Consider the following 16,834-nt stretch of genomic DNA (forward strand, 5'->3'; position numbering starts at 1 on the left):
GATGAGGCAAGAATGATCACTGATGTGGCATGGATGTGGCAAGGATGAGAACTGATATGGCATTGATATGGCACAGAATGAGCACTGATGTGGCGTGGATGTGGCATGGATGAGCACTGATGTGGCACGGATGAGCACTGGTGTGGCATGGATGAGCACTGATGAACACTGATGTGGCATTAATATGGCACATGATGAGCACTGATGTGGCATGGGTGTGGCATGCATGATCACTAATATGGCATGAATGATCACTGATGTGGCATTTATGTGGCATGGATGAGCACTGATGTGGCACAGGTGAGCACTGATGTGGCATGGATATAGCACGGATGAGCACTGATATGGCATGGATGTGGCAAGGATGATCACTGATGTGGCAGGAATGAGCACTGATGTGGCATGGATGTAGCATGGATGAGCACTGATGTGGCATGGATGTGGCACAGATGATCACTGATGTGTCATGGATGTGGCACGGATGATCACTGATGTGGCACAGATGATCACTGATGTGTCATGGATGTGGCACAGATGAGCACTGATGTGGCATGGATGTGGCACGGATGAGCTCTGGTGTGGTATGGATGAGCACTGATGTGGCATGGATGAGCACTGATGTGGCATGGATGAGCAATGATGTGGCATGGATGAGCACTGATGTGGCATGGATGAGCACTGATGTGGCATGGATGTGTCACAGATTAGCACTGGTGTGGCATGGATGAGCACTGATGAGCACTGATGTGGCATTGATATGGCATGGATGAGCACTGATGTGGAATGTATGTGGCATGGATGAGCACTGGTGTGGCATGGATGTGGCACGGATTAGCACTGATGTGGAATGTATGTGGCACGGATGAGCACTGATGTGGCATGGATTTGGCACGGATGATCACTGATGTGTCACAGAAGATCACTGATGTGTCATGGATGTGGCACAGATGAGCACTGATGTGGCATGGATGTGGCATGGATGATCACAGATGTGGCATGAATGATTACTGATGTGGCATGGATGATCACTGATGTGGCATGGATGATCACTGCTGTGCATGGATGATCACTGATGTGGCACGGATGAGCACTCATGTGGCATGGATGAGCACTGATGTGGCATGGGTGAGCACTAATGTGGCATGGATGGGGCACAGATGAGCACTGAGATGGCATGGATGTGGCACGGAAGATCACTGATGTTGCACGGATGTTCACTGATGTGGCATGGATGTGGCACGGAAGATCACTGATGTTGCACGGATGTTCACTGATGTGGCATGGATGTGGCACAGATAATCACTGATGTGGCACGGATGAGCACTGATGTGGCATGGATGTGGCACAGATGAGCACTGATGTGGCTTGAATGTGACACGGATGAGCACTGATGTGGCAGGGATGAGCACTGATGTGGCATGGATATAGCACAGATGATCACTGATGTGTTATGGATGTGGCACAGATGAGTACTGATGTGGCATGGATGTGGCACTGATGATCACGGATGTGGCACAGATGAGCACTGATGTGGCATTGATGTTGCATGGATGTGGCATGGATGATCACTAATGTGACATGGATGTGCACTGATGTGGCATGGATGTGGCACGGATGATCACTGATGTGGCATGGATATAGCACGGATGATCACTGATGTGTTATGGATGTGGCACGGATGAGTACTGATGTGGCATGGATGTTGCACTGATGATCACGGATGTGGCACGGATGAGCACTGATGTGGCATGGATGAGCACTAATGTGGCATGGATGGGGCATAGATGAGCACTGATGTGGCATGGATGTGGCACTGATGAGCACTGATGTAGCATGGATATGGCACTGATGAGCACTGATGTAGCATGGATGATCACTGATGTGGCATGGATGATCACTGATGTGGCACCGATGAGCACTCATGTGGCATGGATGAACACTGATGTGGCATGGGTGAGCACTAATGTGGCATGGACGGGGCACAGATGAGCACTGATGTGGCATGGATGTGGCACTGATGAACTGATGTAACATGGATGTGACATGGATGAGCACTGATGTGGCATGGATGTGGCATGGAGAAGCAGTGATGTGGCATGGATGTGGCACTGATGAGCAGTGATGTAGCATGGATGTGACACGGATGAGCACTGATGTGGCATGGATGTGGCATGGAGAAGCACTGATGTGGCATGGATGTGGCACTGATGTGGCATGGATGTGACACAGATGAGCACTGATGTGGCATGGATGTAGCACAGATGATCACTGATGTGTTATGGATGTGGCACGGATGAGTACTGATGTGGCATGGATGTGGCACTGATGATCACGGATGTGGCACAGATGAGCACTGATGTGGCATTGATGTTGCATGGATGTGGCATGGATGATCACTGATGTGGCATGGATGTGTCACAGATGATCACTGATGTGGCATGGATGTGGCATGGATGAGCACTGATGTGGCATGGATGTGGCACGGATGAGCACTGATGTGGCATGGATGTGGCATTGATGAGCACTGATGTGGCATGAATGAGCACTGATGTGGCATGGATGTGGCACGGATAAGCACTGATGTGGCATTGATGTTGCATGGATGTGGCATGGATGATCACTAATGTGGCATGGATGTGCACTGATGTGGCATGGATGAGGCACGGATGATCACTGATGTGGCATGGATGTAGCACGGATGATCACTGATGTGTTAGGGATGTGGCACAGGTGAGCACTGATGTGGCATGGATATAGCACGGATGAGCACTGATATGGCATGGATGTGGCATGGATGATCACTGATGTGGCATGGATGTGTCACAGATGGTCACTGATGTGGCATGGATGTGGCATGGATGAGCACTGATGTGGCATGGATGTGGCATGGATGAGCACTGATGTGGCATGGATGTGGCATGGATGAGCACTGATGTGGCACGAATGAGCACTGATGTAGCATGGATGTAGCACGGATGAGCACTGATGTGGCATAGATGTGGCACAGATGATCACTGATGTGTCATGGATGTGGCACGGATGATCACTGATGTGGCACAGATGATCACTGATGTGTCATGGATGTGGCACAGATGAGCACTGATGTGGCATGGATGTGGCACAGATGAGCTCTGGTGTGGTATGGATGAGCACTGATGTGGCATGGATGAGCACCGATGTGGCATGAATGAGCACTGATGTGGCATGGATGTGGCACAGATGAGCTCTGGTGTGGCATGGATGAGCACTGATGAGCACTGATGTGGCATTGATATGGCATGGATGAGCACTGATGTGGAATGTATGTGGCACGGATGAGCACTGATGTGGCATGGATTTGGCACTGATGATCACTGATGTGTCACAGAAGATCACTGATGTGTCATGGATGTGGCACAGATGAGCACTGATGTGGCATGGATGTGGCACAGATGATCACAGATGTGGCATGAATGATCACTGATGTGGCATGGATGATCACTGATATGGCACAAATGAGCACTCATGTGGCATGGATGAGCACTGATGTGGCATGGGTGAGCACTAATGTGGCATGGATGGGGCACAGATGAGCACTGATGTGGCATGGATGTGGCACTGATGAACTGATGTAACATGGATGTAATACGGATGAGCACTGATGTGGCATGGATGTGGCATGGAGAAGCACTGATGTGGCATGGATGTGGCACTGATGAGCACTGATGTAGCATGGATGTGACACGGATTAGCACTGATGTGGCATGGATGTGGCATGGAGAAGCACTGATGTGGCATGGATGTGGCACTGATGAGCACTGATGTGGCATGAATGTGACACGGATGAGCACTGATGTGGCAGGAATGAGCACTGATGTGGCATGGATATAGCACAGATGATCACTGATGTGTTATGGATGTGGCACAGATGAGTACTGATGTGGCATGGATGTGGCACTGATGATCACGGATGTGGCACAGATGAGCACTGATGTGGCATTGATGTTGCATGGATGTGGCATGGATGATCACTAATGTGGCATGGATGTGCACTGATGTGGCATGGATGTGGCACGGATGATCACTGATGTGGCATGGATGTAGCACGGATGATCACTGATGTGTTATGGATGTGGCACGGATGAGTACTGATGTGGCACGGATGAGCACTGATGTGGCATGGATGAGCACTAATGTGGCATGGATGGGGCATAGATGAGCACTGATGTGGCATGGATGTGGCACTGATGAGCACTGATGTAGCATGGATGTGGCACTGATGAGCACTGATGTAGCATGGATGATCACTGATGTGGCATGGATGATCACTGATGTGGCACAGGATGAGCACTCATGTGGCATGGATGAGCACTGATGTGGCATGGGTGAGCACTAATGTGGCATTGATGGGGCACAGATGAGCACTGATGTGGCATGGATGTGGCACTGATGAACTGATGTAACATGGATGTGACACGGATGAGCACTGATGTGGCATGGATGTGGCATGGAGAAGCACTGATGTGGCATGGATGTGGCACTGATGAGCAGTGATGTAGCATGGATGTGACACGGATGAGCACTGACGTGGCATAGATGTGGCATGGAGAAGCACTGATGTGGCATGGATGTGGCACTGATGAGCACTGATGTGGCATGGATGTGACACGGATGAGCACTGATGTGACATGGATGTAGCACAGATGATCACTGATGTGTTATGGATGTGGCACGGATGAGTACTGATGTGGCATGGATGTGGCACTGATGATCACGGATGTGGCACAGATGAGCACTGATGTGGCATTGATGTTGCATGGATGTGGCATGGATGATCACTAATGTGGCATGGATGTGCACTGATGTGGCATGGATGAGGCACGGATTATCACTGATGTGGCATGGATGTAGCACGGATGATCACTGATGTGTTATGGATGTGGCACGGATGAGTACTGATGTGGCATGGATGTGGCACTGATGATCACGGTTGTGGCACAGATGAGCACTGATGTGGCATGGATGAGCTCTAATGTGGCATGGATGGGGCATAGATGAGCACTGATGTGGCATGGATGTGGCACTGATGAGCTCTGATGTAGCATGGATATGGCACTGATGAGCACTGATGTAGCATGGATGATCACTGATGTGGCATGGATGATCACTGATGTGGCATGGATGATCACTGATGTGGCACGGATGATCACTGATGTGGCACGGATGAGCACTGATGTGGCACGGATGAGCACTGATGTGGCATGGATGATCACTGATGTGGCATGGATGTTCACTGATGTGGCATGGATGATCACTGATGTGGCACGGATGATCACTGATGTGGCACGGATGAGCACTGATGTGGCATGGATGATCACTGATGTGGCATGGATGAGCACTGATGTGGCACGGATGAGCACTGATGTGGCATGGATGATCACTGATGTGGCATGGATGATCACTGATGTCTCATGGATGATCACTGATATGGCATGAATGATCACTGATGTGACATGAACGATCACTGATGTGGCAGGGATGAGCACTGATGTGGCATGGATGAGCACTGGTTTGGCATGGATGAGCACTGATGTGGCATGGATGTGGCACAGATGAGCACTGGTTTGGCATGGATGATCACTGATGTGGCACAGATGAGCCATGGATATGCATGAATGAGGCTGGATGAGCCATGTATAAAGCATGGATGAGCCAGAATAAGGATGGATGAGCCATGGATGGGAATGGATGAGACATATATAAGGGATCGATGAGCCAGGGATGGAGGATGGATAATCTAGTTATGGATGGAGCATGGATGAACCAGGGATGGATGCAGCCTGGATGAACCAGGGATGGATGGAGCATGGATGAGCCAGGGATGGATGCAGCCTGGACGAACCAGGGATGGATGGAGCATGGATGAGCCAGGGATGGAGCATGGATGAGCAATGTATGGAGCATGGATGTGCCAGGGATGGATGGGGCATTTATGAGCCAGGGTTGGATGGATGGATGAGCCATGTATGGAGCATGGATGTGCCAGGGATGGATGGAGCCTGGATGAGCCATGGATGGAGCCTGGATGAGCCAGGGATGGAGCATGGATGAGCCAGGGATGGAGCATGGATGAACCAGGGATGGATGAGCCATGGATGGAGCATGGATGAACCAGGGATGGATGAGCCATGGATGGAGCATGGATGAGCCAGGTATGGATGAGCCATGGATGAGCACAGATCAGCGCTGTGGGCACTTCAGATCCAGCCCACAGCGCTGATGCACCCACTTCCTCCTCTCCTCACATGGTGTACCGATAGGCGTGAGGAGAGGGGAGGAGCCGAACCGGACATGCTCCGTCATTGGACGACGTAATCACGTGGTAAAGGGCCGCTGTCATTGACCCTTTACTCTGATCCGTGATGCACCGGGTCTTGAAGACCCGACGGTCACGGACATTCCCGGGTGCGATTCTGGAAGGACGTCATATGAGGGCCTCCCAGAGTTATCCGACCGCGCTGTAGCCGTCATTTGAATATGGCCTGGTTGGCAACTGGTTAAAGCAGTTAAATGACAATTACCAATGACAAGTAAATGATACCAATGTACACAATAACAGACAGTAAGTAAAATGGATTCCTCAAGAAGGCTATTGGTTGCTGTAAGGAGTACTAATGCTAAAGGGAGACCCCAGGCCGGCCTATAATACCTTTAATACTAATGAGAGATGAAGTAACATAGATACCAGTAACATGTCCCCTGTGTGGCACAGTGATAAGCAATCAATGCAGGGGCAGCTTCTTCTGACTAGTGGCAATCTTCTAGGCAATCCAAGTATAAAGTGTCTCTATACAGTGTTTAGAGTGATGTATTAGTGGTTGGTAGCCAGGTATGGGCAAGTGCCCTCTCACCAATACTGAGGACCTTTAATAACTTCTTGATTAACGATCCAAGTCTACTCCCCTTACTGCAGGCGGGCTGAGATGGTTGTAGTCTGCTGATTCAGTGAGTCATCCGACTCTGATGCTATCAGCGATGCTGTTGGGGGTACCCCTGGTGTAGCGAGCGACATCTGTCCAGTCTGGGTTTGAGGTGCGAAGGCTGTGAGTCGCATGGTAGGCCATGATCCTCTCACACAGCGGCGAACTGGTGCACACTCGATGGATCCCGGGAAGAAAGAGAGCATGGGCCTGGTCGGCAGATCCTTTTATGGCCTCTCCCATAATTTTCCCCTGGAGCAGATGGCTTGCTGGGAGGTGTAGTTCATGTATAGTTCTGCAGTTCAGTGATGTCTGTTCAGGAGACTACAGTTCCCACAATGCTCTACTCTAGGCTCAGAAGTATGATGCACATAATCCGAGCCCAGCACTATGAGGATATAGAGACAGTCTGTGAAGGTCTGCAGTGTCAGATAACCGTAGTCCGCTCCCGGCTACAGAATAAATTACAAAGATTAAAAAATAATAGAAAATAAAACTACCAAAATGTAATAAAATACACTACATTCTCTAACATTACCACAAATAATAATTAACATAATACCAACATACTATAAAAACTCCACAAAAAACGAAATGCTAATAAAACCTCCAAGACATGTAGGCATGTCCCCTCATATACTGTAAATCAGGGGTAGGAAACCTCGGCCCTCCAGCTGTGGTGAAACTACAAATCCCATCATGCCTCTGCCTCTAGAAGTCATGCCTATGATTGTCAGTGTCTTGCAATGTCTCACGGGACTTGTAGTTCCAAAACAGCTGGAGGGCCGAGGTTGCCTACCCCTGCTGTAAATCATACTGTCATATTACCTCCCTCACCCTTGCTACTTCTAACCTCTGAAGATAGATCCACAAACCCTGGGCCCCTATCATTTAACTGTAGCTAACACTCCCATCATCCCACACCCTCTGGCAGCAGCCGCGATCCACAGGACTTAGTTTTCATTCCCCTCCTTCCCAAAACCAGCCTCCCCTTCTCCTGTGCCCTTTGAAATGCCCACCCTGTTTGTAACAAACTCACCTTTGCTCATTACCTTTTATCCCCAAACTCCTTTAATCTACTTGCTATTACTGAAACCAGGTTTCATGAATCCAACACTGCTTCTCCTGCTTCCCTCTCCCTTGGTGGCCTTCTCTGGACTCACTCCCCCAGAACCAGAGGACAGAAGGGAGATGAAGTGGGAAAACTTTTATCCCCACATAGGACCTTTCAGGTACTTCACCTACCTCTGTCTCTGTCACTCTCCTCGTTTGAAGCTCACTGTATTTATCTATTTTCTCTAGTTTCTTTAAGAATAGCTGTGATCTATCGGCCCTCTGGACCAGTATTAACCTTCCTTGATGACTCCTCTGCCTGGCTACCCTACTTTCTCTCTTCTGAAATTCCCACAATCATTCTTGGCGACTTCAACATCCCTGTTAATACTAACACTCCTGTTACTTCTAAACTTCTTAGCCTAATCTCCTCTTTTGACCAGAAGCAATGGATATATACTTTTGCTCGCTCTCTTGTGACAACACCCTCGATCTTGTATTCTTCTACCTATGCACTCTATGCAACCTCTCCAACAATCGTTTCCCTCTCTCTGATCACCACCTTATTAGTTTCACTCTCTCCCTGCCCTCCACCTTCTCTCCCTCCAACCACCTAACAGTTACCAGTAAAAACCTTCATCACCTTAACCCTTCTCTTCTCTACTCTGATACTGACCACCTCTATGACGAAATCTCATCAAGGTCCTGCCCCAACCTAGCCACTTATGTCTACATTAGCTCACTGTCATCCTCCCTAGACAAGCTTGCCCCCCTCAGGCCCAATCCCTAGAACATTGGCAGACAGATGTCACTAGAAGTCTGAAAAAACAGACTTGAGTGCCTATGTCATTAGACCAAGTCTCAAAAAGACTTCAACCTATATAAATCTACCCTCCAAAAATACAATTCTTGCCCCCTCATTGCCAAGCAAACCTATTTTATCACTCTCATTAACAACTTATCAACCCGTCCCCGTCAACCAATTTTAACAATCAATGCCCCATCTCCTTGCTCCCCTTTTCCTCCAAACTCCTTGAACATCTGGTCTACAATTGACTGAGCGACCACCTCACCGAGAATAACCTTCTTGATCCCCTTCAGTCTGGATCCCCCCCCCCCCCCCCAACATTCCACAGAAATCGCTCTTCTAAAACTCGCAAACGATCTACTCATGGCTAAATCCAATAGACACTACAGACCTCCTACTCCTGGAGATTTCTGCTGTCTTTCATGTGGTTGACCACCCCCTCCTCAAAAACTAACTTCACTCCTTTGGTCTCTGTGACTGTACTCTTCTCTGGTTCTTATCCTACCTACCATACTGTACCTTCAGCATCACAATTTTACTTTTTCCTCTCCTCTTCTTTTCTTTGTCGGAGTCTCCCAAGGTTTTGTTTTTGGACCTCTCCTATTTTCCATCTACACCGCCTCCTTGGGTCAACTCCGTCACAAGCCTACCATGGCCTCCAATACCACTTCTACTCTGATGACACCCAAATCTATCTCTCTACCCCTCAGCTCACTCCATCAGTCTCCTCATGTATAACTAATTGACTAACAGACATATCAGCCTGGATGTCACATTACTTCCTCAAGCTCAATCTATTCAAAACCAAGCTCTTAATATTTTCTCCCCCGTGTGCCCCTTCCTCTGACTTCTCTGACACGATCAATGGACCAACCCTCAACCTTTACCCGCAAGCCAGGGTGCTTGTTGTAATCCTGGACTCTGAACTCTCCCTTCAGACCCACATCCAATAACTCTCCAAAGCTTGTCACCTCAACATACGCCCCTTCCTAACCAATAACACCACCAAGCTCCTAGTCCACTCCCTGGTCTTCAAATGCATCTACTACTGCAACTCCCTCCTCATTGGCTTACCTTTACATATCCTATCCCCTCTTCAGTCCATCATGCTGCTGCCAGATTCATCCATCTTACCAACCGTTCAGTGTCTGCTACCCATCTCTGGCAATCCCTCCACTGGCTTCTTCTCACCCAACAAATTAAATTCAAAATACTAACAACAACTCCGCCCCCAGCTATTACACTAACCTAGTCTCAAAATAGAAACCAAATCGTCCTCATCATTCCTCCCAAGACCTCCTGCTCTTTAGCTCCCTCGTCACCTCTTCCCATGCTCGCCTCCAGGACTTCTCCAGTGCCTCTCCCATCAAATGGAACTCTCTACCCAAATCTATCCAATTATCTTCTACTCTGTCCACTTTTAGACAATCCCTGAAAACCCTTCTCTTCAGAGAGGCCCCCACCTAACTGTACATTTATTTTCTCCATCATCTCATCCCCCACAGTTATTACCTTTTTTATCACTTGACCCTCCCTTCTAGATTGTAAGCTCTAAGGAGCAGGGCCCTCTGATTCCTCCTGTATTGAATTGTATTGTAACTGTACTGTCTGCCCTCATGTTGTAAAGCACTGCACAAACTGTTGGCGCTATATAAATCCTGTATTATAATAATAATTACAGTACATGACTGGTATAAATTACTCGACTTTGTACATTGTTTTCTATCCTAATAAATCGGCCTGACAGAGTTTAATCTTCTCACTTTACTTTTCTCCTCTCAGCGATGGCGTCTGCTGATCTGAGGAAGGAGCTGGAATGTTCCGTCTGTCTGGACTTTTATACAGATCCTGCAATACTGAAATGTGGACACAACTTTTGCTGGGACTGTATTGGTCGTGTGTTGGATACACAGGAGGGGTCTGGAGGTTATTCCTGTCCTGAATGTAAACAAAGCTTCCAGAAACGTCCCGTCCTTCAGAGGAATCTGAAGCTACGTAACATAGTGGAGAATTTCCTGTCCACCCATCCAGATCAGGAGGAGTCCGGGGTCTTCTGTACTTACTGTATTCACATTCCTATACCTGCTGTGAAATCCTGTCTGCTGTGTGAAGCTTCTCTGTGTGACGATCACCTGAGAGTCCACAGCAAGTCACCAGAACACGTCTTATGTGACCCCACCACTTCCCTGGAGAACAGGAAATGCTCCGTCCATAAGGAACTACTGAAGTATTACTGCACTGAGGACTCCACCTGTATCTGTGTGTCCTGCATATTGGTTGGAGAACATCGGGGACACCAGGTGGAGACTCTGGATGAGGCCTCTGAGAAGAAGAAGAAGAAACTGAGGAATGTTCTGCAGAAACTGAGTTTGCAGGAACACAGGAGGAATGACGAGGACAGAGAGAGACATGATAAACTCCTCCATGATGGAGAGGATCTGGATGTGGGGGGGAGCTCACACACATTACACACAGGTTTATCTGATATCATGTCTGGGGTAAATGCAGAGAAATGTCCAGGCACACATGTCTATCCACATTCTACTACAAAGGGCAGAGGTCACATCAATGCTGAACCATCCAGGTCAGAACCCAAACCCACCCCACCGTACAACCATCCAGGCCAGAACCCAAGCCCACCCCCACCATACTCACACTCACACCGCCAGGCTGGAGGACCAAATATTAGGGGTGTACAGCAAACATCGGGGGTTACAGGCATATTACTAGATGTGAGTACAGCTGGTAATAATCTAGAAATATTACATGACAGGAAAACGATATACCGCTCATCATATCAGAGCTGGTCAGACACACCAAAGAGATTTTTTTGTCCTCAGGTGATGAGCCGACAGAGCTTCTCCTCGGGGAGACATTACTGGGAAGTGGATGTTGGGAAGTCAGGTTTCTGGATAGTCGGGATGTGTTATCCCAGTATAGACAGGAGAGGAGATCAGTCACTGATTGGAAGTAATAACAAGTCCTGGGGTTTGGAGGGTCGGGAGCTTTATCCATACACAGCGATACATGACAGTAATAAGATCCCATTATCCAGCAAAGGTATCAGTAAGAAACTCAGGATCGATCTGGATTATGAGGCCGGGCGGATCTCCTTTTATGATCTGTGTGACCCAATCCAACATCTCCACACCTTCACCACCACCTTCACTGAGCCCCTCCATGCTATTTTAAATGTAGGGAGAAATCAACTAAAGATATCTTGAGGGAACGAGAAGTGAGAAATCCACCCAGTGATTGGAGACATCACAGGGTGGAGAATCTGATTGGTGCAATACTCCGCCAATAGGGGGTACCAGAGGACAAGGAGCAACATGATTGTTTTATGTATAACGCTGGAGGTTTCGGGGCCGTGATCTTCATCCTAAACCTCACTTCACCACCTAATATGTCACTGACCAGGAACAAGCATGCATGAGGGCAGAGTGTTCAGACTTCACTGGCTGCATGCTTGTTCTGGGTCAGTGAACACACTAGGTAGTGTATCAGGATTGGGATGAAATCTATGGAGCCTGCATCTTAAAAGGGTGTCTATGGCCAAAAGGTTTGTTTGTTTTTTTTGTTTTTTTAAATGTTGGGTAGATTGGGGGAGCATTAGAACTCCTGTGAGGATTTTATTGCTATCTGAGGCTCCATTAGAGAAATGTCCCCTCACTTCCTGTTCTGGTGAAAACATTTTATCAGACAGGAAGTGAGGGGAACACTCCAACAACAGACAGAAATGAAAATCCTTTTCTTTAGTAGAGTAGGGGAAGACTAGAACCCCTGTCAGATTTTTGTTTCTGAAAAAGGTTGCGCTAATGTCCCTATAGGTATAACATATCAAAGTTCAAACGTGATCATCGCAGAAGTCCGCAAAATAAAAGAAAATAAAGACTGTCACGGACTTTGGGCTGCAGGAGAACCATTGCCTGGAGAACTATATGTTTTAAAGTTACATAGTTACATAGTAGGTGAGGTTGAAAAAAGACCATCAAGTCCAACCTATGTGTGTGATTATGTGTCAGTATTACCTTACATATCCCTGTATGTTGCGGTCATTCAGGTGATTATCTAATAGTTTCTTGAAACTATCAATGCTCCCCGCTGAGACCACCGCCTGTGGAAGGGAATTCCATATCCTTGCCGCTCTTACAGTAAAGAACCCTCTACGTAGTTTAAGGTTAAACCTCTTTTCTTCTAATTTTAATGAGTGGCCACGAGTCTTATTAAACTCCCTTCCGCAAAAAACTTTTCTCCCTATTGTGGGGTCACCAGTCCGGTATTTGTATATTGTGGGGTCACCAGTCCGGTATTTCTATATTGTGGGGTCACCAGTCCGGTATTTGTATATTGTGGGGTCACCAGTCCGGTATTTGTATATTGTGGGGTCACCAGTCCGGTATTTGTATATTGTAGGGGCCCCAGTCCGGTATTTATATATTGTGGGGTCACCAGTCCGGTATTTATATATTGTGGGGTCACCAGTCCGGTATTTATATATTGTGGGGTCACCAGTCCGGTATTTATATATTGTGGGGTCACCAGTCCGGTATTTGTATATTGTGGGGTCACCAGTCCGGTATTTGTATATTGTGGGGTCACCAGTCCGGTATTTATACAATGAAATCATATCCCCTCTCAAGCGTCTCTTCTCCAGAGAGAATAAGTTCAGAGCTCACAACCTTTCCTCATAACTAAGATCCTCCAGACCCTTTATTAGCTTTGTTGCCCTTCTTTGTACTCGCTCCATTTCCAGTACATCCTTCCTGAGGACTGGTGCCCAGAACTGGACAGCATACTCCAGGTGCGGCCGGACCAGAGTCTTGTAGAGCGGGAGAATTATCGTTTTATCTCTGGAGTTGATCCCCTTTTTAATGCCAATATTCTGTTTGCTTTGTTAGCAGCAGCTTGGCATTGCATGCCATTGCTGAGCCTATCATCTACAAGGACCCCCAGGTCCTTTTCCATCCTAGATCCCCCCAGAGGTTCTCCCCCCAGTCTATAGATTGCATTCAGATTTTTACCACCCAAATGCATTATTTTACATTTTTCTACATTGAACCTCATTTGCCATGTAGTTGCCCCTCCCCCATTCATTTGTTCAGATCTTTTTGCAAGGTTTCCACATCCTGCGGAGAAGTTATTGCCCTGCTTAGCTTAGTATCGTCTGCAAATACAGAGATTGAACTGTTTATCCCATCCTCCAGGTCGTTTATGAACAAATTAAATAGGATTGGTCCCAGCACAGAACCCTGAGGAACCCCACTACCCACCCCTGACCATTCTGAGTACTCCCCATTTATCACCACCCTCTGATCTCGCCCTTGTAGACAGTTTTCAATCCATGTACTCACCCTATGGTCCATGCCAACGGACCTTATTTTGTACAGTAAACGTTTATGGGGAACTGTGTCAAGTTATTTTGTAAAATCCAGATACACCACGTCTACGGGCCTTCCTTTATCTAGATGGAAACTCACCTCCTCATAGAAGGTTAGTAGATTGGTTTGGCAAGATCGATTGTTCATGAATCCATGCTGATTACTGCTAATGATACCGTTCCTATTACTAAAATCTTGTATATAGTCCCTTATCATCCCCTCCAAGAGTTTACATACTATTGATGTTAGGCTAACTGGTCTGTAATTCCCAGGGATGTTTTTTGGGCCCTTTTTAAATATTGGTGCTACATTGGCTTTTCTCCAATCAGCTGGTACCATTCCAGTCAGTAGACTGTCAGTAAAAATTAGGAACAACGGTCTGGCAATCACTTGACTGAGTTCCCTAAGTACCCTCGGATGCAAACCATCTGGTCCCGGTGATTTATTAATGTTAAGTTTCTCAAGTCTGATTTTAATTCTGCCCTCTGTTAACCATGGAGGTTCTTAAGTTATTCAGAGCTGGTCACTGATTGCTTTTGGCTTCTTATGCATAAGTTAGTCCTATGGGGGACTGTCTGGGGTGATCATTGTTATGATAATAGGATTAGCTCTACTGTCTAAAGTGACCTTTGTGTGAGATAATGGGAGTAGCCCTTATCTGATGGTTTTCTGTATAAATGCAGTGTGTGTTTATCAAATAAAGCAGTTCTTATTCTAGTTCACTCCAAGACTGGTGTTGTCTGGTCTTTGGGGTTACTATAGCCAGATCCAATGGGCTCATGTTCCAGAACTTGGGAAGCAGCTTCTTGGTGGAAATACCCAACAGGGTATCTGAATTCCATCACAAAGACAATAATGAAAGATGCAGTCCAAAGGTAAACAGGTGAGTATACATCTCAAATCACTGATAGGAAAGGTGTGGTGTTGATAAGATTATCCACCAAGTGACACCATATGAGGCTTACCAGAGCGCAATGATCATCTAATTGCAGATAGGTCAAATCAAGCATTGGGCATATGGCATCATGCAGGTCTTCATAAATGCTGTCATCAATAAAAAAAATGTTTAAAAATCGGGCTTTCTGGTCGTCTTATAATATATATGTGGAATACAGACCTCACTCGGGAATCCTTCCTGATATTGGCATGTTAAAGATAAAAGAGAAAACTCCTCATAGTGCATACTGTTAAAAACGCTACTTTAATAATCAAATGTATTATACTCACATGGCATAAGAACAAACTATATAGAAAACTCCAGCAGGTAACAGTCAAAATGGCTTCCCAACAACTTCCAGTCGTACGCAATGACGTCACAGCAGACTCCGCCCTAAGCGTTTTTTTCATATCTGACGTCACCTGGGGCACTGGTTGTCCAGGGCCGTGCTAGAAGATCCAGCTCATAGCTTCACTGAGAACATTCTCCATGATAGGTTACCGTCTCCTTCTCAGTGGACACAAAACTCCTCTCCAGGCTCACACCTCTATCAGCAGCTAGAAAACAAGAAAAGAACTTTGCTAATTTTCCTGGTTTCCTGCATGAGCAGGGTGGTGGCAGAAACCAGGAAAATTAGCAGAGTTCTCCTCTTGTTTTCTAGCTGCTGATAGAGGTGTCCCAAAGGTTAGGAGAGGCTCTGGAGAAGTCCTGGAGGAGAGTATGGGCGAAGGGGACGAGGGAACTAGAAAGCAGGAGGTCTTGGGAGGAAAGAAGAGAACGATTTGGTTGATATTTTGAGGCTAGGTAAGTCATGTAGCCGAGGGGCGAGCTGTGGATGGCTTTGTAAGTTGTTGCTAGTGTTTTGAACTTAATTCATTGGGTGAGAAAAAGCCAGTGGAGGGATTGGTGGGGGGCGATGACACTGAATGGAGACCAGTGGAGGGATTGGCGGGGGGGCGATGACACTGAATGGAGACCAGTGGAGGGATTGGCGGGGGGGGCGATGACACTGAATGGAGACCAGTGGAGGGATTGGTGTGGGGGCGATGACACTGAATGGAGACCAGTGGAGGGATTGGTGTGGGGGCGATGACACTGAATGGAGACCAGTGGAGGGATTGGCGGGGGAGGGCGATGACACTGAATGGAGACCAGTGGAGGGATTGGCGGGGGGGCGATGACACTGAATGGAGACCAGTGGAGGGATTGGTGTGGGGGCGATGACACTGAATGGAGACCAGTGGAGGGATTGGTGTGGGGGCGATGACACTGAATGGAGACCAGTGGAGGGATTGGCGGGGGAGGGCAATGACACTGAATGGAGACCAGTGGAGGGATTGGCGGGGGGGCGATGACACTGAATGGAGACCAGTGGAGGGATTGGTGGGGGGGGCGATGACACTGAATGGAGACCAGTGGAGGGATTGGCGGGGGGGGGCGATGACACTGAATGGAGACCAGTGGAGGGATTGGCGGGGGGGGCGATGACACTGAATGGAGACCAGTGGGGGGATTGGCAGGGGGGGGGGGCGATGACACTGAATGGAGACCAGTGGAGGGATTGGTGGGGGGGGCGATGACACTGAATGGAGACCAGTGGAGGGATTGGCGGGGGGGGGCGATGACACTGAATGGAGACCAGTGGAGGGATTGGCGGGGGGGGCGATGACACTGAATGGAGACCAGTGGAGAGATT

General features: G+C 47.8%; 1 protein-coding gene across 2 annotated transcripts in view; it reads left to right on the forward strand.

Moving 5' to 3' along the window:
- The window catches only part of LOC141129501 (E3 ubiquitin/ISG15 ligase TRIM25-like), a 34,235-nt gene extending 19,312 nt beyond the window's left edge, over positions 1 to 14,923 (forward strand). For both annotated transcript variants that reach the window (XM_073617577.1, XM_073617585.1), the window contains exon 2: positions 10,603 to 14,923. In XM_073617577.1, the coding sequence (XP_073473678.1) occupies positions 10,603 to 12,044 (1,442 nt within the window). In that variant the 3' untranslated portion in view covers positions 12,045 to 14,923. The remainder of the gene's footprint in view (positions 1 to 10,602) is intronic.
- The last annotated feature ends 1,911 nt before the right edge of the window (positions 14,924 to 16,834 follow it).

The sequence above is a fragment of the Aquarana catesbeiana genome, linkage group LG01 (genome assembly GCF_042186555.1).
Source record: "Aquarana catesbeiana isolate 2022-GZ linkage group LG01, ASM4218655v1, whole genome shotgun sequence".
Classification (NCBI taxonomy): domain Eukaryota; kingdom Metazoa; phylum Chordata; class Amphibia; order Anura; family Ranidae; genus Aquarana; species Aquarana catesbeiana.